The sequence below is a fragment of the Miscanthus floridulus genome, chromosome 3, assembly GCF_019320115.1.
Source record: "Miscanthus floridulus cultivar M001 chromosome 3, ASM1932011v1, whole genome shotgun sequence".
Classification (NCBI taxonomy): Eukaryota; Viridiplantae; Streptophyta; class Magnoliopsida; order Poales; family Poaceae; genus Miscanthus; species Miscanthus floridulus.
In genome coordinates, this window is record NC_089582.1 from 120,836,114 (window position 1) to 120,858,869 (window position 22,756).

Here is a 22,756-nt window from a genome sequence, read left to right on the forward strand (position 1 = left end):
AATCTGCTTGGCTGGTCCTGCAGCTGACACAGTAACCTTGGAGGTAGAAGCACCTAAAACTTGGAGGCTTTCTTTACTGTGATTTCTAGACATCCCTAGTATAGTGGCCTCTAGGGTGACCTTAGCCTGAGCCCCTTCCTTCAGTGCTATCTTCACTTTTGCTGATGACTTCATAGCTTTTTGCCCATTCTACAAGACAAAGGAAGTATATAACTAAGACAAAGAAAGTATATTACTATTAATGATGACCACATGGAATAAGCAGTTAAACTTACATTGCAATGTCTTTTGCTACTAGCAGCAGTAGATGAAGGGCATGACTTCCTTTTTTATGAGCCTCCTCTACCAGACTGTGAAGCACCATCACCTCCTCTAACAGACTGTGAAGCACCACCACTTGCATTACCAGAACCTGTCCTCCTACTACAAGTTGTCCTGTTGTGTCCTATCCCTTTACATACTCTGCACCTTATAGTTGTTCCTTTCTTGGATAGCTTACCCTGAGGTGGCTTCTTCTTCTCCTCATCTTGCCTTTTCCTCTCCTTATTTGGTCTTCCAAGCATCCTTACATACCTGGGGGCAATGGCTTTTCTCTATTTGATACTGTCTAGAAGGCCTTGCCTTCCACTAGTTGCAGGCAGTGTGCATATGTCTTGTTGTACTCCTCAACAGAATAACACTTGGCTATGAATTCTTCTAAAGGCCTGGATGCATAGTAGATGTAGGAAATAGCATGAGGGCAAGGCAAACCTGACAACTGCCAGAACATATAGGAGCAAGTTCTCTCATCCAAATTCATAGTGAATCTGTGATCCCAGTAGGCTACTTCATAGCAATTGTTGCCATTGCTGATAGCATGGCAGAACCCACTAGCTGTGACATATGTCATCAGCTTCTTGTAGGTGTTTGGATAGATGAGACTTGTCCACCTTTCTGCCTAGTTCCTATTCTCATGGATTCTTACCATAACTTGGCGCCTTATACCTTCAAGCATACTTATGATTGGAAGGAACCTTGCTTTTAGAATCCAGTGGTTGAAGCACTCACACATGTTATTGTCCACAGAATCACAGAATGACCCAATTTTGAACCATGCTCTACTCCAATGCTCAGGATCAGTTCTCAAAATAGCATCAGCCCCATGTGGTGTCTCTGCCCTTAGCTTGTTCATGTTGTAGTTGAATAGATTCATTGATGAAGACTTTGCACATCTCCAAAAAAGCTTATGATACTTCTTATTAGTGAACTTCTTCCTCCAGTTAGCATAGATATGCCTGGCACACATCCTATGCTCCACCTTAGGTGCCCACTTGTTTACAGCATTGATGAGCCCCTTCTATTTGTCAGAAATGAATACCTAGCCATCATCATCACCAAACTGCAGGTCAGTGCTCAGCAAAGATAAGAAAAAGTCTCAAGACTCCTTGGTCTCCCTCTCTACAACTGCCCAAGCTATTGGGTACATTTGATTGTTGGCATCTCTACCTAGTGCACAAAGCAGTTCTCCAATGGTTAATCTCTTAAAAAACAACCATCCAGTCCAATAACCTTCCTGCAACCAGCAAGGAACCCCTTCTTGCATGCATCAAAGCAAACATAAAACCTCATGAATATGGGTTCAAGTTCTTCAGTGTCAAGCTTCACTAGTATTGTACTCCTAGGATTGCTTCTCAGCAGTTCAAGCTGGTAGTCAAACAAACAGAGCATACTCCCCCATGGTTGCATCATACATCCTTTGTATCACAATTGATTTGGCTCTCTTAATCTTTGAAATACTGGCATCTACAAACATTTCCTCCTGAATTGTTTCTCTCATACTCTCAACTGACCACTGTAGGTTAGCCAATATCAACTTTTTATATTTATCTGCTATTCTCCTTGATGTCACTAAAGAGTTGTCTCTCCTTGGTGGGCATGTGTGCACATCTTTACATGTGGCTATAAGCCAACTACTTGCCCTTGATGTCTTTGACAAATGCAAAACCCAAGGGCACTTTGGCCATGAACAAACTGATCTACACCTTGTGCTCTCATTCTTCAAAAACTTAATCACCTTTCTTTCCGCAAGCCCATACTTAATGACAGCCTCCCTAAATATTGACTTATCACTAAAAGTCATCCCAACAGTGAATACTGGCACTGGAGCATTGGCATCAAACTTAGGGAATTTCTTCTCCTTCCTAACCAACTCTCCATCAGATGTTTTATCATATGAATCATCCTCTTCATCAGTATCCATAGCATGGGAATCACAGCCATCCTCTTCATTAGCACATTCCACATTGACTTCATGCCTTTCCTCATCAACCACCAACATGCCTCCAGCTTTTAATTTCTTCTTTAACTCCTTTAGCTCAGCTCTAATCTGGATCACCTCCTCATCCTCTCCACTGCTCTCATCATCACCAGACAAGTAATCCTGGTCACTGGAATCATCCATATCTGAACTGTGTTCCTTCCGTACCGGAGCTTCTTCATGAACAAACATTTCTTCTTGAATAACTAACTTCTGTACTGGAGCCTTTTTCTCTCTAACCCAATGCAAATACTTAGTAGCACCTACTAAGTCCTTCTTCACTTGTTCTGGTGATGACATGTCCATTATAACCAAATCCTCAACCACCACATTGTCTTCATGATGTGTTTCCATCCCAGTGCTTTCACTGTCTGCTCTTTCACTCTCCATTTGAGTATTTTCCTCCTAGTCACTACACTGGTCCTCCCCATCCTCTTCCTCCTTAGTCTCCATGCCATCAGCTTTCACTTCAATAAGCTCAACAAATACATCTGCAACCCCTCCATCAGTAACACATTCATACATGTCCAAACAAGCCTTGTCATCTACCAAAACTCTGAGCCCATTTAGTAAATCCTTGCTAGGGAACAACCAATAGAGAAGAACAGGCTCTGAAGCATTGTAATGGTCTTTAAGATGTTCAATTACTTCAGGCAAAGATATTTTGTCACGCTCGATGAATGACATCTCCTCATTTCCACCTAGATAATGAAGCTTCTTCCCATCATTGAAAAACTCGCCACCAAAGTGAAATCGAACACAAAAAAATTCCAATGGGTCCATTCCTACAACAGATAGTAGAGTCTTAGGACTACGGATCCGAGGTAACTAACCTAAGAGTACTTCCATCCCTGCATCTAGAAATACAGAAGAATTCAATCGTACCTGAGCGTGTTCGTTTCAATCCTCCAATCCCATACGACTGCGAAGGCGGCGACGGAGGACTCCTAGGCAGAGGGGAGACTGCAGACGCGAAGGGACCGAAGGAGAGGATGCGGTAGCGGCTACGACGATGGAGGAGGCGATGACATCTAGGGTTTGGGGAGAGGAACTGAGAGGGAGATACAGAGCTGAACGGGCCAGCTCGTGTTTTGACCGGCGCGGTGATCCTACGTGTTCGTCAATGCCAGCGTGGCCACTCAAAACCAGGAACACGCCAGCGCAAATAGCCTCAAACGTGCCGAGAGGCTTAAAGTGAATGGGTTTGAAAGTTTCGGTGTCCAGATCAGACAGTTTTGTACTTGGGGGTAAAAATTAGACCGACATGAGAGTTTAGAGGCTAAAAGTGAACTTAATCCTCCAAGATATAGTCTAGCAAAAAAAAAAAAAAGAACGCGCTCCGTGGCCGACACCATACTCGCACAATGGTGGGCCACCGAGTTAGCATCCCTACACACCCAATGCAATTTTGAACTCCACAAGAACTGTGACACGCCAAACATTTTCGCTAAAACATGGTAAACGAGGCATTCAACAGGGCAGCTAAAAAAAGCTCTGAAACTGTTACAGGGGTCGTCCAGGCCAACCGAATAACGACCTCGGTCAACGAACCGCCGACCAGGGCTGCCACGGTGCCACCACCTTTGGGCCCGTCCCATGCCCCCGCTAAAATACTCAAAGCCGCTGGGCCGCCGGGGCCCACCCACCGCCGTCGCCACCCTCCCGCCCCCACTCGGCCCCGCCGGCCGCCGCCGGAGATGGGCCAGCCGCGGCGGCGCGGCTACCCGCACGGGCACGGCCGCCACCACCGGTGCCCGCGCCGCATTGCGCTGCCGGCGGCCGGGCTGGGCCTGCTCTTCCTCGCCGTTTCGCTCCTCTCCGTCTCACTCCTCTCCGCGCCGCCACTCGCCGACCCGCGTCCGGGCCTCGGCACCTCCTCCTCCTCATCCTCCCGGCGGTTCCTCCGCCGCCATCCGGTATGGACGGACCCTAGCTCCTCGCCTTGGCAGCCTTGTCCGTGCTTCCCGATCTGATTGTTTCTCTGTCCATTGCTCTGTATGATCCTGCAGACAAACGGCTCCGGCGGCGAACTGGAGGGCCCCGAGAGCGGCGACGCGCTCAGTGTTCCGGTTAGATGGGAATTCATAACTTGTTGTTTATGGTTCGGTTTGTGCATAAATGAGTCGAATTTGGATAGATGTTTGTACTTATTTGTCCTTGTGGGCTTGAGCTCCGTGTCACATCAGACCATATAGCATATTCTGTCTGTTCTAAAGCATAGGAAATGTTAGGTTGGACCTTTCATAGTTTCATGTATTAATAATAGCTGATCAGCCGGTTATATTTCGCTCAAAATGTAGACACATGGATGGACTGGGCAAGATGATCTTTGGCGTTCGAAGCTTGCTAGCAACTTCCACGGATGCAGCAACTCTAGCAGTAAATTTCTTGGTGAGTAGTAACTCTGCTGTGAATTACTGCTTATAATATATACTTTCTTGTCATAACTGTTGGATGCTGTGTACTCTGACCTGTGTTGTATGTGTCAATGATGAATGACTATGTGCATCATTTTTCATTAGCATTATGATGGCTGATGTTTAACAACTATATCTGCCTAAAGGTCTTTCCTTTTTTTTATTTGTTTTGGCAGATTCTGGTATTACCACACAACCAGATCGATACTTGATTGTTGTTACAAGTGGAGGTCTCAATCAGCAGAGAACAGGGGTGAGATGTTTCTCTGACTCCCTACTTGTAAATGGATTGATATAATTAAAACACCTGAAGTAAACATGAATTCTTTTCTCCACATGTTGCACAATCTTTTTTATCTTATTACTCCAAACTAAGCTACACGTGGTGTATAACATATGTTGTCAGGACCTGTTCAAACAACCTGGGGTATCTAAATTTGTCAGCCTCACCAGTTGATGTATAATACATGTGGTGTATAAAACTAAGCTAGTTTTCTCTATAGACGTATCATGACCCCTGCTTCTTTCTAGATAGTTGATGCTGTAGTTGCTGCACATATTTTGAACGCTACACTTGTTGTTCCCAGACTGGATCAAACATCTTTCTGGAAAGATTCAAGGTATGCAATAGTGACCAGTGAGCACTTCTCAAATTACAGCCAATGATCTTTTACCATTTATAGTTGTTCAGATTTAATTTATTCCACTTCTTTTGTATCCAATGCTGCAGTAATTTTTCAGAAATCTTTGATATGGACTGGTTCATCTCATTTCTTGAAAAGGATGTTAGAATTATCAAAGAGCCTCCAGAAAAAGGAGGTAAAACAATGAAACCTTATAAAATGCGTGTCCCCCGAAAATGTACTCCGCGGTGTTACTTGAACCGTGTCTTACCAGCACTTCTGAAGAAACATGTAAGTTATGCTACCTATGGCTTAGCTGGCCGACATTTATTTATATGAAGTTAATCTTAGTCCTTTTCTACGTTATCATGACTGTTAGAATAGCGCCTATGGGCTGGCCATATGGGCCTCGGCGCCCACGCCTGTTGGCTGGGCTGCCTCTAGGGATTGTATGGTAGATGATCACTGGAATAGGCAAGGATCTCCGTTGATTGGGTGTAGTCTATAAACCCTTCATGATCCTTGCCTATATATTGTACTCCCTGTACTCTCATCAATCTATCAACAGTTTTCCCGAGACCTATTCGCTCTCATGGTATTAGCCGCCTAGGTTTAGGTCTTTTTCTTCCGTTGCTCACTTGGGTGTAGTCTATAAACCCTTCATGATCCTTGCCTATATATTGCACTCCCTGTACTCTCATCAATCTATCAACAGTTTTCCCGAGACCTATTCGCTCTCATGGTATCAGCCGCCTAGGTTTAGGTCTTTTTCTTCCGCTGCCCACTCCCCGCGCACCGGCCCCTGCCGCGCCACGCTCGCGTGCCGGCCTCCCCTGCCGTGCTGCGCACCATGTCTCCCACCCCGCCGCCCTCCCCCAAGTCTGGGGAGCACGCCACCGACGAGGTCGTGGCCCGATTCGCCAAGGAGAAGGCCGTCGCCGCCGCCGCCGCCCCCCAACTCCTCGAGAAGGAGCGCCAGGCCGCGCTGGCACGCGCTCTCCAGGCCGAGGAGGAGGCCACGGCCGCCGCCAAGGACCGCGACGCGGCTGTTGCCCGCACCAGCGAAGCCTTGGCGTGCGCCGCCAAGGAGCGCGCGGCCGCTGCGGCCCCTGCTGCTCTTGGTGGCGCCTCTTTCGGCGCCTCTTCGGCGCCCCCTCCTGACCTCGCCTCGGCCATGCTCCTTCACGAGGCCCTCGCGCTGCTGAACCTGCACGCCCAGGCCGTCGCTGTCAACAACATCCGGACCCTCGTCCCCATCGTCCTCGACGTTGACTCCGGCAACTTCAGTTGCTGGCGCGACCAGTTCCTGCTCATCTTCGACAAATTTTCTCTCCAGGATCATGTCTGCCTTGCCCCTCTTGATCCCGTCTCTCCTGACTGGGCTCGGATGGACTGCGTGGTCAAGTCCTGGATCGTCAGGACTCTCACCGATGACCTTGCCGAGATCAGCTCTGCCCAGGGCTCCACCGCCCGGGACGCCTGGCCCGCCATCGAATCCTAGTTCCTCGGCAATCGGGAGGCACGTCCATCCACCTGGAGACAAAGTTTCGCAACTTCGTTCAAGGTGACCTCTCGGTCACCGACTACTGCCGGCGCCTCAAGAAGATGGCCGATGATCTCACTGCCGTTGGCAAGGTGATCACCGACCGCACCCTCGTCCTCAACGTAATCCACGGCCTCAACGAGCGCTTCATCCACGTCGGGGCCCTTCTTCGCCGCAGCCGGCCCTTCCCCACCTTCCTGGAGGCTCGTGATGACCTCATCCTCGAGGAACTCACCTTGGAAAACAAGTAGTCCCCTGCCACTACGCTCGCTGCCTCCACCGCATCGAGCTCTCCTAGCGCCGCCTCACCGACGTCCAGTACGGGCTCCGGGGGCACTGGCGGCTCCAAGTCCTCCAACAACAATCGCCGCAGCAAACGCGGTGGCGGTGGCAAGGGGGGTTCTGGTGGTGGTGGCAGTACTGGAGGCCAGGCCCAGCGCCCTCCCACCGGCACGCAGCATCAGTAGCCTGCTGGTGCCCATCAGCCTATCGCCAGCGGTCGGCCCTAGCCCACCGTCTACAACCCCTGGATGGGCTCCATTCAGATGTGGCCAGAGGGTCCCCGTCCTCCGCTGGCACCCATCCTGGTGCCTCCTCAGCAGCAGGCGCAACAGCAGGCCCTCTTCGCCCAATAGCAGCAGGCACTTGTCGCCCAACAGCAGCCTGCTGCCGTCGCTGCTCCTGATGGCTCCGGACAGTGGGTCGCCCCGGGGTACTACAACCCTGTGGCCGGCCTCCCTTCTTGGGACCTGACGGCCCTCGCCTCCGCCTTCAGCACGACGTTGCTGACCCCTCCTTCGTCCAACGAGTGGTACTTCGACTCAGGTGCTACTTCACACATGACATCTCAGTCCTCTCTTTCACATGTTCTCTTCCCGCGGTATCCTACCCCTTCATCTATTATTGTCGGTAATGGTTCTATTCTTCCTGTTACTGCCACTGGCTCCACAGAGTTGTCTCCTACTTTACGTCTTAATAATGTCCTTGTGTTGCCACAAATTATTAAGAATCTCATCTCCGTTCGCCAATTTACTATCGACAATAATTGTTCTGTTGAGTTTGACCCCGCTGGTTGTTCTTTGAAGGTTCTTCCATCTCGGACCGAGATCAGTCAGGTGCAATAGCTCCGGGCCGCTATATCCACTGCGCCTACCTCCAGCACACTCCCTTGTCGCCCAGGCTCCCTCCCCGCTGTGGCATCGGCGTCTCGGCCACCCCGGTCATGAGGCGTTATCGAATCTTGCGTCTAGTGTTTCATGTCCAATTCAGGATTGTTTAGATTTATGTCATGCTTGTCAGTTAGGGCGTCATGTTCGTCTGCCCTTTCATGCGTCCACCTCTCGTGCGTCTAGCAAGTTTGATCTTATTCATTGTGACTTGTGGACCTCTCCAGTTGTCAGTGTTTCCGGTTACAAATATTATTTGGTTATACTTGATGATTGCACTCACTACTTGTGGACCTTTTCTTTGCGACTTAAATCTGACACTTTCAGCACGCTTGCTCACTTCATCGCCCACGCCTCCACCCAATTTGGCGCCTGCGTCAAGGCTGTCCAGTGCGATAAAGGGAAAGAGTTTGACAACTCTAGCACCCGTCACTTCTTCCTCACCCAGGGCATCCATCTTCGTATGTCTTGCCCCTACACCTCGCCTTAAAACGGTAAAGCTGAACGCATTATTCGCTCCATCAATAATGTCGTTCGCTCACTGCTCTTTCAGGCGTCTATGCCTCCCTCCTACTGGGTGGAGGCCCTCTCCACGGTGACTTTCCTGCTTAACATATTACCCACCAAGACTCTACAGTTCTCCATGCCCCACCTTGCCCTGTTCGGCACGCCGCCGGCGTATGATCACCTACGAGTCTTCGGCAACAAGTGTTATCCAAACATGTCCGCCACGGCTCCTCATAAACCCGTTGCTAGGTCTGTCTTGTGTGTCTTCCTAAGCTATTCCGCTCACCACAAAGGATACCGCTGCCTTGACCACTTCTCCAATAGAGTCATCATCTCCCGACATGTCATCTTCGATGAAACGACCTTCCCCTTTGCTGAGCGCAATGGTCCTAGTATTCCAGCGGACTTTGAGTTTCTTGATGCTACTGATGTTGTGCCTGCTCCTATTGGACCGTCGCACAAGTTTTTGTCTGCAGGAGCACCACCCAGCACCTCCGGTGCCACCAGCGCCCCTACCGGTCCCTCTGAGGCTGTGCCTGGGGCGCCTCTGACGACTCCAGCGCCTGCTGATGATCCTCCGGCTCCCGAGCTCGACATCCTGCCCGCGCTGCGCACGTCGGGGACCCCTACTGCTCCACGCGCGGCCACCAGCACCGCCTCTCTCACGCCTCGCGCGGCTCAGGACGCGCCCAACACACTTGGAGGCGCCCTACCTCGCCCGCTGTACGTCCCGCCTGCGCTTCGCGCGGCCTCGACGTCTCCAGCACCGACCGCGGGCTCCCCAGCGCCGGTGTCGCCTCCTCAGGCGCCCCGCGGGCCCCCACCCGGGTTCCCGCCTCTTCGTCCAGAACGCGACTTCACCTACCACTACACGCGCCGACCTCGACCATCGCCTACTCCGACTTCGCCTGCCCCAGCCGCCCCGGCTGCGCCTGCACCAGCCGCGCCGCTTCCACTGCCCAAGGGGGCTGTTGCTGTCCTTCCTGTGACCAACCAGCCCGCCATGGGCACACGTTCGAAGAGCGGCTATCGGATGCCTGCTGCGTTCCACGCCGCGCCTCTTTCACCGGTGCTGAAGACCTTCCGTAGCGCTCTTGCCGACCCCAATTAGCGAGCGGCTATGGAAGAGGAACACAGTTCCCTGCTGAAGAACCACACTTGGGATCTCGTGCCTCGCCCCCCTCGGGCCAACGTCGTCACCGGCAAGTGGATCTTCAAGCACAAGTTTCAATCTGATGGCTCCCTCGAGAGGTCTGCGGCTTTACCTAGCGGCCTGGTGTGGACTTTGATGAGACGTTCAGTCCCGTGGTGAAGCCTGCTACTGTTCGCACGGTGCTCTCCCTAGCTCTCTCTCTCGCTGCTGGCCCATCCACCAACTTGATGTGAAGAATGCCTTTCTTCATGGCAACCTGACAGAGACAGTGTATTGTCAGCAGCCGTCCGGGTTCGAAGATCCAGCTCATCCGGATTTTGTCTGTCACCTGAAGAAGTCACTATATGGCCTCAAGCAGGCCCCTTGTGCTTGGTACAGTCGGATGGCTACATACTTGTTGTCTCTTGGGTTTGTTGAAGCCAAGTCAGACACCTCACTTTTTGTTTACCGGTGCGGATCAGACACAGCCTACCTGTTGCTCTATGTTGATGACATTGTCCTCACAGCTTCCTCACCCGGTCTCCTCCGGCGGATCATCTTAGCTCTTCAGCAGGAGTTCGCCATTTAAGACCTTGGTGAATTGCATCACTTCCTCGGTATGCATGTTCAGCGAAGTGGTGATGGACTTCTTCTTTCTCTGCGGCAGTATATGCTGGACATTCTTGATCTCGCCGGGATGGCAGAGTGCAAGCCGTGCTCCACTCCGGTTGACGCTAATCCGAAGGTTGTTGCAGCCGATGGCGCCCCTGTGTTTGATGCTACAATACTTGACGTTCACCCGGCCGGATATTGCATATGCCGTTCAGCAGGTCTGTGTTCATATGCACGACCCCCGTGAGCCTCACCTTGCTGCTCTGAAGCGGATTCTTCGCTATGTTCGAGGCACTCTCCACCTTGGTCTCCTGCTGCGACCGTCTACTTCGACTGATCTTGTTGTCTACACTGACGCTGATTGGGCTGGTTGTCCGGACACACGCAAGTCCACCTCGGGCTATGCTGTGTTTCTTGGCGACAATCTCATCTCTTGGTCCTCCAAGCGCCAGAACACGGTGTCAAGATCCAGCATTGAAGCCGAGTATCGCGCGGTGGCCAATGGAGTTGCTGAGGCCACCTGGCTGCGCCAGCTTCTTCTGGAGCTGCATGCTCCTCTCCGCCGCGCCACACTGGTGTACTGCGACAACATCAGTGCCGTCTACATGACCTCCAACCCAATTCAGCATCAGCGAACCAAGCACATTGAGATCGATCTTCACTTCGTCCAGGAGCGAGTTGTCATTGGTGACCTTCGTGTTCTGCATGTTCCGACCTCTTCACAATATGCAGACATCTTCACTAAGGGCCTTCTCTCCTCAGTGTTCACGGAGTTTAGGTCCAGTCTAAACGTGCAGAGTGGCTGATGATCCGACTGCGGGGACGTGTTAGAATAGCGCCTATGGGCTGGTCATATGGGCCTCGGCGCCCATGCCTGTTGGCTGGGCTGCCTCTAGGGATTGTATGGTAGATGATCACTGGAATAGGCAAGGATCTCCGTTGATTGGGTATAGTCTATAAACCCTTCATGATCCTTGCCTATATATTGTACTCCCTGCACTCTCATCAATCTATCAACAGTTTTCCCGAGACCTATTCGCTCTCAATGACTATACTAGATTTTATTATGCTTTTTCATATATCACTAAATAAATTTACTGACCAGTTAATCTTAGTCCTTTTGAGGGCGATTTTTCAATAATGCTTTGCTTCTTGTGTTTTTATGTAACTTATTTGCACACTTTGTTATTTTTGTACTTCTATGTGTAGTTTTATTTTATTTAAAAAACATAGAAGCATAAAATAATGAAATTTGAATTTTCTTTTATGCCTCTATGTGTAGTTTTGATTTAGGAACTGGGCCTCAGCTCAGTTGGTAGGAGATGTGGATGCACACCCCCACCACCCAAGTTTGAGTCCTCTTCGACTTGAATTTGGGTGGCCATTTCTTTTCTTATTTATAATGCCTCCTAGTCCTCTTCTACTAATTTTTGTGGCTGAGATTATGGGAGATATTTGATTTCATAACAATCCAGTCACATAGCTCATTTTAATTCCTGGTGGTGCAGGTTATTCGAATGACTAAATATGATTATAGGCTCTCAAATAAGTTGGACACTGACCTCCAAAAACTACGTTGCAGAGTCAATTACCATGCTCTGAGATTTACTGACCCGATACAAGAATTGGCTGAAAAGCTAATACAACGAATGCGAGAAAAGAGCAGATATTTTATTGCTCTTCACCTAAGGTTGCTTCATCCTGTAACATTAATTGAACCTTTTGTCAGTCTTCATTTATCATTTTGTTCAAATTTTACCTGTTTCAGCTCACTCAATAGCAAGCACATGAATGTAGACTACTTTGGACCTCTGATCTATCAATAGTGGGTGGTGCATATGTTCCTGGGCAGAAAACCTTATACTATTAATAATGATTAACCAAAGCTGTAGTCTGAATAATGACGATGATTTTTCACTTCTTTGGCCATTGAATTGTCTCAAACTTTTCTCTTAGAGCTTCTTTGTTTCACCATCTCCAGAATATTACCTTCTGTTCTGTTTGTGTACTATAAGAAAATGAATTAATGAAAGATGGTTGGTTAAATATATAAAAAGAGGAAATATATCTTATTACTTCCCCATTACTGTTCCGTACAACATTAGCTCGTTTTGTTTTCTTGACCAAAACATGATTGTTATTCTGATGGCAGATTTGAACCTGACATGCTCGCTTTTTCTGGGTGCTATTATGGTGGTGGAGAAAAGGAGAGGAGAGAATTAGCTGCAATTCGCAAACGATGGAGAACCTTGCATGTACGAGTTGTGTGATGTGTAGTCGTTACTCACTTACTGAGATAGAATTACCTTTTGCTAATCTTGTTACGTTTTCATATTCCAGATACGTGACCCGGAGAAAGGAAGAAGGCAAGGTAGGTGTCCACTAACTCCTGAGGAGGTAGGGTTGATGTTGAGGGCATTAGGCTACAGAAGTGATGTGCACATTTATGTTGCTTCTGGTGAGATATATGGAGGCGAAGATACTTTAGCATCCCTCAAAGCACTGTTTCCTAATTTCCATACAAAAGAAACACTGTCAAGCCAAGAGGAGCTTGCTCCATTCCTGAAGTTCTCATCTCGCATGGCTGCAATCGATTTCATTGTCTGCGATGAAAGTGATGCTTTTGTGGCTAACAACATTGGTAACATGGCCAAAATTTTGGCTGGGCAAAGGTAATGCATCTTTTGAAACTGTTCTTATGTTTATCTGCTGTTAACTCCCCCCCCCCCCCCCCCCTCCCCGGGGCCCCCCTTTTTTTACTTATTGTAATCCATTCTTGTTCCTGATCATCTGTACCTGTGCTCTCTGCAGGAGATATTTTGGCCACAAGAGAACAATCCGGCCAAATGCTAAACAGCTCTATCCCTTATTCATGAAGAGGGGAAATATGTCATGGGATGCATTTGCCTCACAGGTGCGAACAGTCCAGAAAGGATATATGGGAGAGCCCATGGAAATCACACCAGGAAGGGGTGAATTTCTTGCCAACCCTGCGGCCTGTATATGTGAAAAGACTGGCAGAAACTCAGTAGTAGTCAAGTCCATTTCTGGAAGTAGCCAGGAACCTGTAACTGACACCGGAATAAGGAAGGCCATTGGCATTGGTAGGCCACCATATCCTGTTTATACTGACGAAGAGGCAGATGGTTCTGATACAGAAGAAGATCCAGATAGCAGCGGGAGAGGAGAGGTGATTGACACTGAACCTGACGATGATTCTGTGGTCAGACAGGAGGATCCTGAGCTTGAGGAGATCCTGTCAGATTAGTTCAGCTGTGCGGCTATTTCCTCTGGTTAAGCTATGCTAATCTGACTTTGCATATACATGTGTTGTATGTGGCGGCAATTTTATGGTTTGGACATCTCCGAACTAGCTTAGATCTGCAGCCGCTGGTGTACATAGATTTTGTGGTGTGCAGTTGTCCATCCTCTTTCACCTAGCTGAATGAGGGCATGATCGTGTTTGTCATCTCGGCAAGCCAGATTTTCCCTCCTTTCAGTAACATCCCTGATCTCGCCATTGCTCATCCCTCATGGAAATGTGTATATCCTTAATAATTTTCTTAACCTTTTTTTTTTGTAAGCCAGATTTCTTGGCATCGTTTTTTACAGTTGCTGTTGTTTTGTGCTGGACCTTGTTGACACATCTCAATCTAACATTGTCTAATCTTTGTCAGAAGAAAGTATTTGTCACTGACATCAGGGTTTTATTGATCGCATTCTGCTTGAATAGCAGAGACAATGTTTCGGTCTTTCTTCAATGTTGGGAAGTTGGCGTGATGCATGAATAATGTGATAAATGCATGTTTTTTTTTTTCTTCTGAATCACAGAACAAACACAGAAGATTACATATGTGCACACGCGCTCACAACACATGCACATAAGTCTATGAGCTTCTCCGACGACATGTCTGAGGAAGCACCTATGTTAAGTCAAGGAATTAAATTTGAGCCGGCAAGTCTCATCACAAGGAATCCAACAAGTTAAGCTAGTTTCAATTTGCGTGTGGTAATGTATGCTTGTCAACTTGTGTATGTGTCGTCCGATCCATGAACGGACTGTCCTGTTTAGGCCAGGCCTGGTCACCTGAAGGCTGATAGCCTGTTCGGAACCGTTGGCTGGTTCGTGAGGAAGTACTGCTGGCTAGTTTGGGTAAGAGAAAGTACTGTTCCTGGCCGAAAGCACAGTGCATGTGAGAGGGCTGGCCAGCACCAGCCAGCCGCTCCAGCCGAACAGGCGGTGAAGCATTTGCATAGACACTTCCACCACGTCCACCGTCCAGGACCAGGCCTGGCAAGCAGGGGTCGATCCAAATCCAGTCCCCTCGGACTCGGGTAATCCTAGATTGGATCCTGATCCTGAATTCCTGATGCCTCGTCGCCGCCCGTCACGTGCACATTCTCCTTCTTCCAAGCGGTTACTGTCACTGGGATTCTGGGAAGATAAGAGGTGGTAACTGCCTAACTGGTAGCCGGCAGGTGCAGTGCAAAATGCGTCCAGGAGTAATCCGATTTTCGAGTTTGTTTTGTGGTTTCTGAAAAAGGGTAGGAGTACGTATTTGTTCGAAACGATGATGGGGTAATTGCAATGTGATAAACAGACGAGAGTTAGTAACATTTTCCTCTGTAACTGTAACAGGTAGTATATATAATTTTTTTTAAAAAAAAAAACAAGAGAGTTGCTTCTCCGATGCCATTCACCACCTTGAGCATTGGACGGCCCATATGATATGGCCCGGAATCTTTGCCCGACAAGCAGCTTCAATCCAGTTCCTGGGAGGACGTGTTGGAGCTCACCTGTCGAGTGTGGGAGTTCGCTTGTTTTCAGGCCGCGTGTCCTGTCCTGATGATCCGCTGCAGCTTTGAAAACTGACGCAGCGCTGTTGACCCCCGACCCCAACGGTTCCAGGGTTCAGGAGCCATGGACGGCCGCACTGGATTCTGTCAGGAACTGGACATGTTTCGCGGCACTGGAGCTGGAGCTCGGGCTCCGCAAAACCTCGGTCCGCAGCGGACAAAGTTCGTGCAGAAAACAGTGGATAACTGATTAAACTCTCATTTCACCTCGTTCGCTGCTCCTTGGCTCACATCATGTGATGGACTAGAGGCAGAAACTCCAGGAACGAACGAACGCCAACACCGCGATCTCGTGAACTCACAAACCAACAAGACCGGCGCGGCGTCCTCTGGCAACTGGCAACTGGCATGACAGCGCACAATCACGCTGCCGATGCCGTGAGCATGGCACCCTCTCTGATCTGTGGGACGGGAGCAGGCGCACGGACGTCGGACAAAAGGGCACCGCGCCCACTTCCGGCGACCGGCCGGGCGCGCCGGCCAGAGGACAGATGGGATCGCCGTCCCTTTGCTACTGGGCGGCAGGCTTTCACCGCCGAGGAACGCAGATGCGAACCGCGTGTCGCATTGGCTTGACGCTGCCGCCCCACTCGGACTCGGGCACTCCGACAAACCACGCACCAGCACGGCGAGCACGCAGATTTTTACCACCCCCACCCCCACCGCCCACCCCTGCACCGGCGTGTCGGCGTGGTGAACGATCAGGGATGGCCAAACGGCCACCAGATCCTCCGCGCGGTCGAAGCGATTCCCATTTCCCAGCAGGCAGCAGCGCACGCAGACACGCTCACGCCGAGCCGGCAAGCTTCAACCGTCTACACGTCATGTCAAGCTACGATGCCACCGCGCACAGAGAATCCCCACAAGCTACTGCAGCCTGCAGGCGAGTGAACCAGCCGCCAGCGCCCACGCTTGTTCTGTCTTCTCCCTCAACCCCACCCCACCCACTCACTGTGCACACACCACTAGGCTGACGCTGTCATCTCCCCCGGTGCTTTTTTTTACCGAAAAGACGGTGGGAAAGACCCCACAGCTAGCAATTTTTTTAATTAATTTAAAACAGCAGAGAAGGTCTTATATACAAATCTAACTAAAAACATAAGCCAAACACAGAAGGTTGACCTAAGATCATCCTTAAAACGAACAGACTAAAGTTTACATTGGTTCTTGAAATTTGATAACCAAATACTAGGATTTGGATCTCTTCTCTGAAAGATCTTATCATTACGTACTTTTCACAGCTCCCAAGCTGCTATTAGAGTTGCTTATGTGAAGAGAGGTATGTTGTGGGTGCCTCGAGCTTGAGTGTACCTGTCCAGTAGAGATAGTGATGTGTCCTAGTTGATATGTATAGTCGCCCGGTATTCTTTTGCAATAGTGCACTCAAAGAACAGATGGTCGATGGTCTCCTCTTCTTCGCTGTCACACGTGACGTATATATCAGTGCCCTGGACATCGACATGTCTTCTACGCAGCATAGTCTTAATGTTGAGGCGATCTATCAGAATCAGCTAAGCAAAGAATTTGACACGCGGGATGCATCTAGATTTTCAAATGATCTTGAAGATCAGATGTGCATCCATATTCTTGAATATCTGAGAATAGAAACTTCGTGAGGTATATATGTTGCCCCCAAACAGAAATCCATCGATTCACTCCATCTTCGTCATATGGTATGCGCGTGTTTAGTTTCAGAAAGTTGAAATTTGGGGCTACTGTAACACTTTCGTTTTTATTTGGTATTTAGTATTCAATTATAGACTAATTAGGTTCAAAACGTTTGTCTCACAATTTCCCACCAAACTGTGCAATTAGTTTTTTTTTCGTTTACATTTAATGCTCCATGCACGGGCCGTAAACATTTAATGTGATAGATACTGTAGCACTTTTTAGAAATTTAGGGTAAAACTAAACAAGGGCTATATCTTTCAACTGAGGCTCTGTTTAGTTCCACTTCATTTTGCCAAATTTTTCAAGATTCCCCGTCACATCGAATCTTTGGACACATGCATGAAGCATTAAATATAAATAAAAAATAAAACTAATTACATAGTTTAGACGAAATCCACGAGACGAATCTTTTAAGTCTAATTAGACTATGATTGGACACTAATTGCTAAATAACAACGAAAATCGCTACGGTTACATTTTGCAAAATATTTCGGATCGCAAAATATTTCGGATGCCTGAGCTTGCAGAGTTCCGAGCTCTTCGAAAGCCTGCTGTGATAGAGGTAGCAGAACAAGCTGTCAAGATCAACAGCCTCCATGATTTCTAGCACAGTAGCACCCCTATTTATAGCAAAAGAGGCATGTGTTTGAGCTAGCACCGAATCTGTCCATCTCCCCCGGTTGCCTTTTACGCGCGATCCCAGCCGTACAGGGAGCGGTGGACGGCATGGATCCCTCGTCAACCTCAGCTTTGACCGCGCGGCAATGGAGAGAGAGAGAGAGACCACAAACCATGCCCACCGCCCAGCTCGCTGCTGCACACTGCCCCACCCTCCTCTACCTCCGCGCCAATGCGTCTCCCCAACATTTTAAACGGCCAAACCAGCCCAAAACCCCAACCCCACAACAGTAACACGGGCACACTAGCTTAAGCTAAACCTCGCTGTCGCAGTAATGGCGCCGCTCCCCGCCGCCTCCCTCCTGCTCTTCCTCTGCCTCCTCGCCGCGCCGTTCCCCGCGGCGCGCGCGGCGCGGTTCGCCTGCAACGCCACGGCGCCGCGGGCGTCCACGTGCCAGGCGCTCATCTCCTACGCACCGCCCAACGGGACGGCCACGCCCACGCTCGCCGCCGTGCGCGCGCTCTTCCAGCTCCGCTCCCACCGCGCGCTGCTGGCCGCCAACGGCCTCCCGCTCTCCACGCCGCCCACGGCGCCGGCCCCCGCGCCGCTGCGGGTCCGCCTGCCCTGCCTCTGCTCGGGCGGCGCCGGGGCCACGTTCCAGCGGCCCACGTACCGGGTCCGCGCCGGGGACACGCTCGACGCCGTCGCGCGGGGCGTCTTCGCGGGCCTCGTCACCTACCAGGACATCGCTGCCGCCAACAACGTCTCCGACCCTAACAGGGTCGCCGTCGGACAGCAGCTCTGGATCCCCGTGCCCTGCAGCTGCGACCCCGTGGCCGGCCAGCCCGTCGTGCACTTCACCTACGTCGTGCCCACGGGGAGCTCCGTGGCCAGCATCGCGCAGGAGTTCAGCACCACGGAGGAGACGATTCTCGCGGTCAACAAGATGACCGACGCCAAGGCCCTTATCGCCGGCCAGGTTCTTGACGTGCCACTCCGAGGTAGGCCTCCCTTTACTTTTTTTTTAGCAGCTCGTGTGTTCTTGATCTATTCGACTTGTTTAGGTAGATTCCTTGAGCTCAAAAGAAAGTAGATCCACTTTCAATTATTTTGAGCAGCTCGTGTTGTTACTGTTTCTGCTTACACATGGACCCTGAAAAGTTCTGAACCTCTTTGTATTTGTATCTTTATTGCTGGTAAAAGCTGTGATTAAACATAGACATGCTTTGCCGTTAGGCAAATGCAAAGCCTCTCTCTTTTTGCTCCCCCATTGTACGCCTAAAAATGTTCAGGAGTTCTTTTCAGATTGTTTGCCTAAAAAGCTTGTGCTTTTTCGAATAGACAAAAAGGATGATTAAAAAAAACGACACTGCTAGTTGTTTCAGCATTTCTGCTCTCCGCCCCGAACTTCTGCTAGTAGTTTGCAAGCAGCTGCACAGAGCATGTCTTGAACATTAGCTTGTAAACAGAGGGTTTTTATTCTTGATGACAGACGTGTAGGTTGCTATCTGTGCAAATGAATTAGAGGGTGTTTGGTTTATGGCCGCAGCTCGCCTCGCCACAGTTGTGGTGCACCGCACTCCAAAACGCTGCATGGCCCAGAACCTAAGCCCCCAGACTTTGGTTCCTGCTTAGGTGAAGGCAGCCACCGAAGCCCCCAGACTCAAAAGCCGCCACGGAGTGTGGCGGGGGATTTCTAAGCCGCAACGTAGGCGCCGCCACAACTCGCTTCAACGTAGGCGTGGCGCGGCATGGCCCAGAACCAAAGATGCCCTTAGTATCTCCAACAGAAGTACTGGAGTTGTTTGGTTCAACAAAATATTTTTTGTTAGTCCCGGTTCAGGATAAGGTAATTGATATGTACTCCGTATCTGGCTTTCTGAACGTAACATTTGGATCTGACGTTCTGGGCATTGACATTTGTCATATCTCATAGGCTATATTCCAACAGGATGTTAAACCCAGGATCGGAGCCAGAAATTGACTATAGGGGGTGGGGGCATGGAAACAAGTAGAGTAGATGGTTAGGGTCAGGGATTTACCTGCTGAACTGAAGTGCACAGGAACGGTGTCCATTTGGCTGCCGTGGTGTCTCATCGAGCTGTCCTCAGTCCACTAGAATGCCAAAAGAGAAGATGAACAGTCACAATCTCACAGACCATACGGCCAGTCGTCGAGTGGGTGACGCTTCCTATTCAACTTCGTGAAATGAAGCAGCCGGCCGTCGAGTGGGTGTGCTTTGTATTCAATGTTGTGAAAGGAAGCTAGTGGAGCCATCGAATAGGCCTAAGTGAGCTATTTTTTACTGGACTCAAATGCACATGACGTTTGGACTGAATTAGGAGAGGCTAAACAACTCTTAAGTACATGTATTAACTACAGGATGCCCGGCTAAACAACTGCAATAGGAGTATGTACTAGAGGGATCAGAACGGCATTGGGAATGAAGTTTGGACCAGTATTCTTTGTATAACTTTACATCATTGGAAGTTCGTTCATGTCACTCACCTTGTTTGTTTGCCGTTGTCTTAGTCTTGCTATTGCTATTGCTAATGCTAGTATTGTGCAGTTAAAATGCACTTCAGCCTTACATCCTGTTCATTTATCTAAACTGAATTGGTATGAAGATCAAGCTAGCCTGTAATGAGCATTCAGAAAGTGTAATGCCTCATATATCATGTACATAAGATAGCATGCTCATTCAGTCTATGACATTTAGCCATTTACTCAGAGTTCCATTTTGGAGCTAATGGTTTAATGTTTATATATGCAGCTTGTGGTTCTGCCATTAGCAGTACAGCCATTGATCGTAACCTTCTTGTGCCAAATGGAAGCTACATCCTCACCGCCAACAACTGTGTCATGTGTGGCTGCAGCTCTAGCACCTGGCAGTGAGTGCTCAAACTATTGAAACTCGTAAATTCTGAATCAGCCTTTATAATTCAATTCTAGCCTCATATGTAATGCTCCATGGGCTTCAGGCTGGACTGCCAGCCAACACAGGGATTGAGCTCATCGTTCTGTCCTGCCGCCAAGTGCGGAGACATGTTCCTCGGCAACAGATCCTCCACCTCATCCTGCGAGAGCACGACATGCTCCTACGCTGGGTACACCAACAGCACATCGTTCGCCATCCTCGCCAATGTCACCACCAGCAACGTGTGCAGCGGTGAGTAGGGCCCCGGTTCTGTTTGTAATAAGAGCCAATAGCTGTCATGTTGTGTGCCTTTGGCAATTGGCAGTGCTTTTTCTAAGTTGCCGTTGACCCCTTCGTTGGTTTTGTCACTGGCAGCTGGGATGTCTCCAATGGCGCAGCCGGCCCACTCCTCGGCATTTCGGTTGGAGCGGGCGTGGTTGAGATGGACGGAGCTGGTTGTCTCTCTTCACGTCGTCTTGCTTTGTCTAGGCTATCTGCGGCAAGACTGAACGTTGTTGCCATGCGTATGTCGTTAGATTCTGGCCCTCCGATTCCTAGTTTGATGTTGTGAGTAATATCTGCAGTGTTTGCGCGACTTTGATCTGTAGCTGGTTGGATTTGTAAGTGCAGACCCTAGGGTAACACTTCTGTGTTAGAAGGTAGATCAGGAAACATTTGTACTTCGTCAAACTTTTGCAAAGATACTTTCTTCCGTTATGACCGTAGCCTTTTTCGTGTTCTACAATCTGGAGTATTGTTCGGCTCGAGACATTCCAATGTAGGATTCAGCATCATTGCTTGTTATCTCAGCTAAAACGTCCTGAAAGAACAGCATACTGTACATAGAAATAGAGCAGATATCTTTGTTCAAAAAAGAAAAAAGATATAGAGCAGATATCAGGGGCTAATTATTAGTTGCTAAAAACTATCCTTAGGGCCGTTTGGATTTTTTCATTTGGATGAATTGAAATCTACTTAATAAATTAGGCTATTGGTTTGGAATTTGGCATTCCACCACTTTCCAAAGTTCACATATAAGTCTATCTCAAATTCATGGGGTGGGAAATAGAAATTGATTCTTTAGATCATCATTCTATGTTTCTACTTTGCAACTTATAACGCGCTTTTTAACTCGCTCTCCTACGGTACTCTTATAGCGAACAATAATCCATATTAGCTTAATTAATATATGTCTAAATTATGATTATTAAAATAAATTCAATTTCAAGGATCCAAACGGGATCTTAGATGATTAATACAGAAGGGATAATATGTGGGATAAGAGTGAGTAAGCCCTTGGCTAGTTAGCACAACCAGCTAACAAGGATAATACTTTATTGCTCGAGGTTATACACGTCTCCAAAAGCTCTCTGAAACAACTCCCTCATTGTTTTTTTAAGAGAGAAGAAAAACAATCATTCAACAGTTTTGTATCTTAATTCTCTAATAAATAATCACTTGGTAAATCTTTCCCTAAGAGCAAGTGCAACAATTGGCTTATAGCCAGGCTAGTCAATATTTTTACTGATGTGGAAGAGAGAACGAAGGAGAGAGAAGAGAGCTTAGCTCTCATGCAAGCAACAAGCTTACACGGAAGCATAAAAGAGTAGTGGATCCCAATAGAGATGTATACGAGGAGGAATAGGAAAGAGAATGGAAACATATAATAATAAAGAAATTTTGTAGACAAATGGAAGGCTAACTATTGTATAACTTTGCTTTTACAACTTGACTTATAGACAAACACTTGGCTTTATTATTGATCTTGCTTTGATAACTCACAAATATGTGTGTGCATTTCGCACCTCCATATTGCGTGGGTTTTCCGTCCTCCTCTTTTCTGGTTTTCGAGTTTTAGATGCTAACCATAGAAAGCTGTTGGAAAAAAAAAAGACAAAAATAGACTATTTCATTTTGTTAACTTGGCATATTCATTTATTTTCCAAGTGATTTTAAATAATTTCTTGAGTTTGTGCTCTTAGTTAATTTTTTTGAGCAAAGTGTCACCCCTCTTTATTCATCAGGATAACCAGTACAAATTCCATCAGAAGGAGCAACAAACCAAACATGTCGTCCTACCGAAAAGTTTATAGAACTCCTAGCTAAACAATGACCATCAATATTGGAGAGTCTGCCTTCATAAACAAACTCCACTCTTGTGAAGCTTTCCGTCTGGGTCTTGATTTCTAGTACGATTGGTCCGTACCTCCCGAAACCCACACGATGGATGCTTGCAATGCATTGATCCTCCTAGTTAATTTTTAGCTACCTAATTTTTTAGCTCTCGCTAAAACACTACTCGTTCAAATTAGGCCCATCCATGGTCCAACGAAGGTGATACGAGGCCCATACGCCGGTCCCCGCGCGGCTGCCTCTGTACCCCGGTGGAAACCATA

The 22,756-nt window shown here is 48.5% G+C and overlaps 2 protein-coding genes across 3 annotated transcripts; both read left to right on the forward strand.

Annotated features, from left to right (window-relative positions):
- The first annotated feature begins 3,949 nt into the window (after window positions 1–3,949).
- On the forward strand, window positions 3,950–13,948 carry LOC136546701 (O-fucosyltransferase 6-like). Of its 2 annotated transcripts, XM_066538660.1 has the most exons (10): window positions 3,950–4,212; window positions 4,306–4,365; window positions 4,597–4,687; window positions 4,890–4,966; window positions 5,245–5,333; window positions 5,444–5,627; window positions 11,805–11,986; window positions 12,449–12,551; window positions 12,637–12,968; window positions 13,108–13,948. In XM_066538660.1, exons 1-10 carry the CDS (start codon window positions 3,994–3,996, stop codon window positions 13,562–13,564), a joined length of 1,794 nt encoding a protein of 597 aa, XP_066394757.1. In that variant the 5' UTR covers window positions 3,950–3,993; the 3' UTR covers window positions 13,565–13,948. The 2 variants fall into 2 exon arrangements, with proteins under 2 accessions (XP_066394757.1, XP_066394758.1); XM_066538661.1 differs by lacking the exons at window positions 5,444–5,627; window positions 11,805–11,986.
- A 3,752-nt stretch (window positions 13,949–17,700) lies between these two features.
- Window positions 17,701–21,079, forward strand: LOC136546702 (chitin elicitor-binding protein-like). The gene is made up of 4 exons (XM_066538662.1): window positions 17,701–18,444; window positions 20,217–20,334; window positions 20,425–20,612; window positions 20,736–21,079. Exons 1-4 carry the CDS (start codon window positions 17,778–17,780, stop codon window positions 20,867–20,869), a joined length of 1,107 nt encoding a protein of 368 aa, XP_066394759.1. The 5' UTR covers window positions 17,701–17,777; the 3' UTR covers window positions 20,870–21,079.
- The last annotated feature ends 1,677 nt before the right edge of the window (window positions 21,080–22,756 follow it).

Bases quoted from the DNA above. Each gene is read 5' to 3' on its own strand.
- LOC136546701 (XM_066538660.1), top strand. From the start codon at position 3,994: ATGGGCCAGCCGCGGCGGCGCGGCTACCCGCACGGGCACGGCCGCCAC. The intron at 4,213-4,305 runs GTATGGACGGAC...ATGATCCTGCAG, and splicing joins GGTTCCTCCGCCGCCATCCG to ACAAACGGCTCCGGCGGCGA. The intron at 12,969-13,107 runs GTAATGCATCTT...TGCTCTCTGCAG, and splicing joins AAAATTTTGGCTGGGCAAAG to GAGATATTTTGGCCACAAGA.
- LOC136546702 (XM_066538662.1), top strand. From the start codon at position 17,778: ATGGCGCCGCTCCCCGCCGCCTCCCTCCTGCTCTTCCTCTGCCTCCTC. The intron at 20,335-20,424 runs GTGAGTGCTCAA...CATGGGCTTCAG, and splicing joins TGCAGCTCTAGCACCTGGCA to GCTGGACTGCCAGCCAACAC. The intron at 20,613-20,735 runs GTGAGTAGGGCC...TGTCACTGGCAG, and splicing joins CACCAGCAACGTGTGCAGCG to CTGGGATGTCTCCAATGGCG.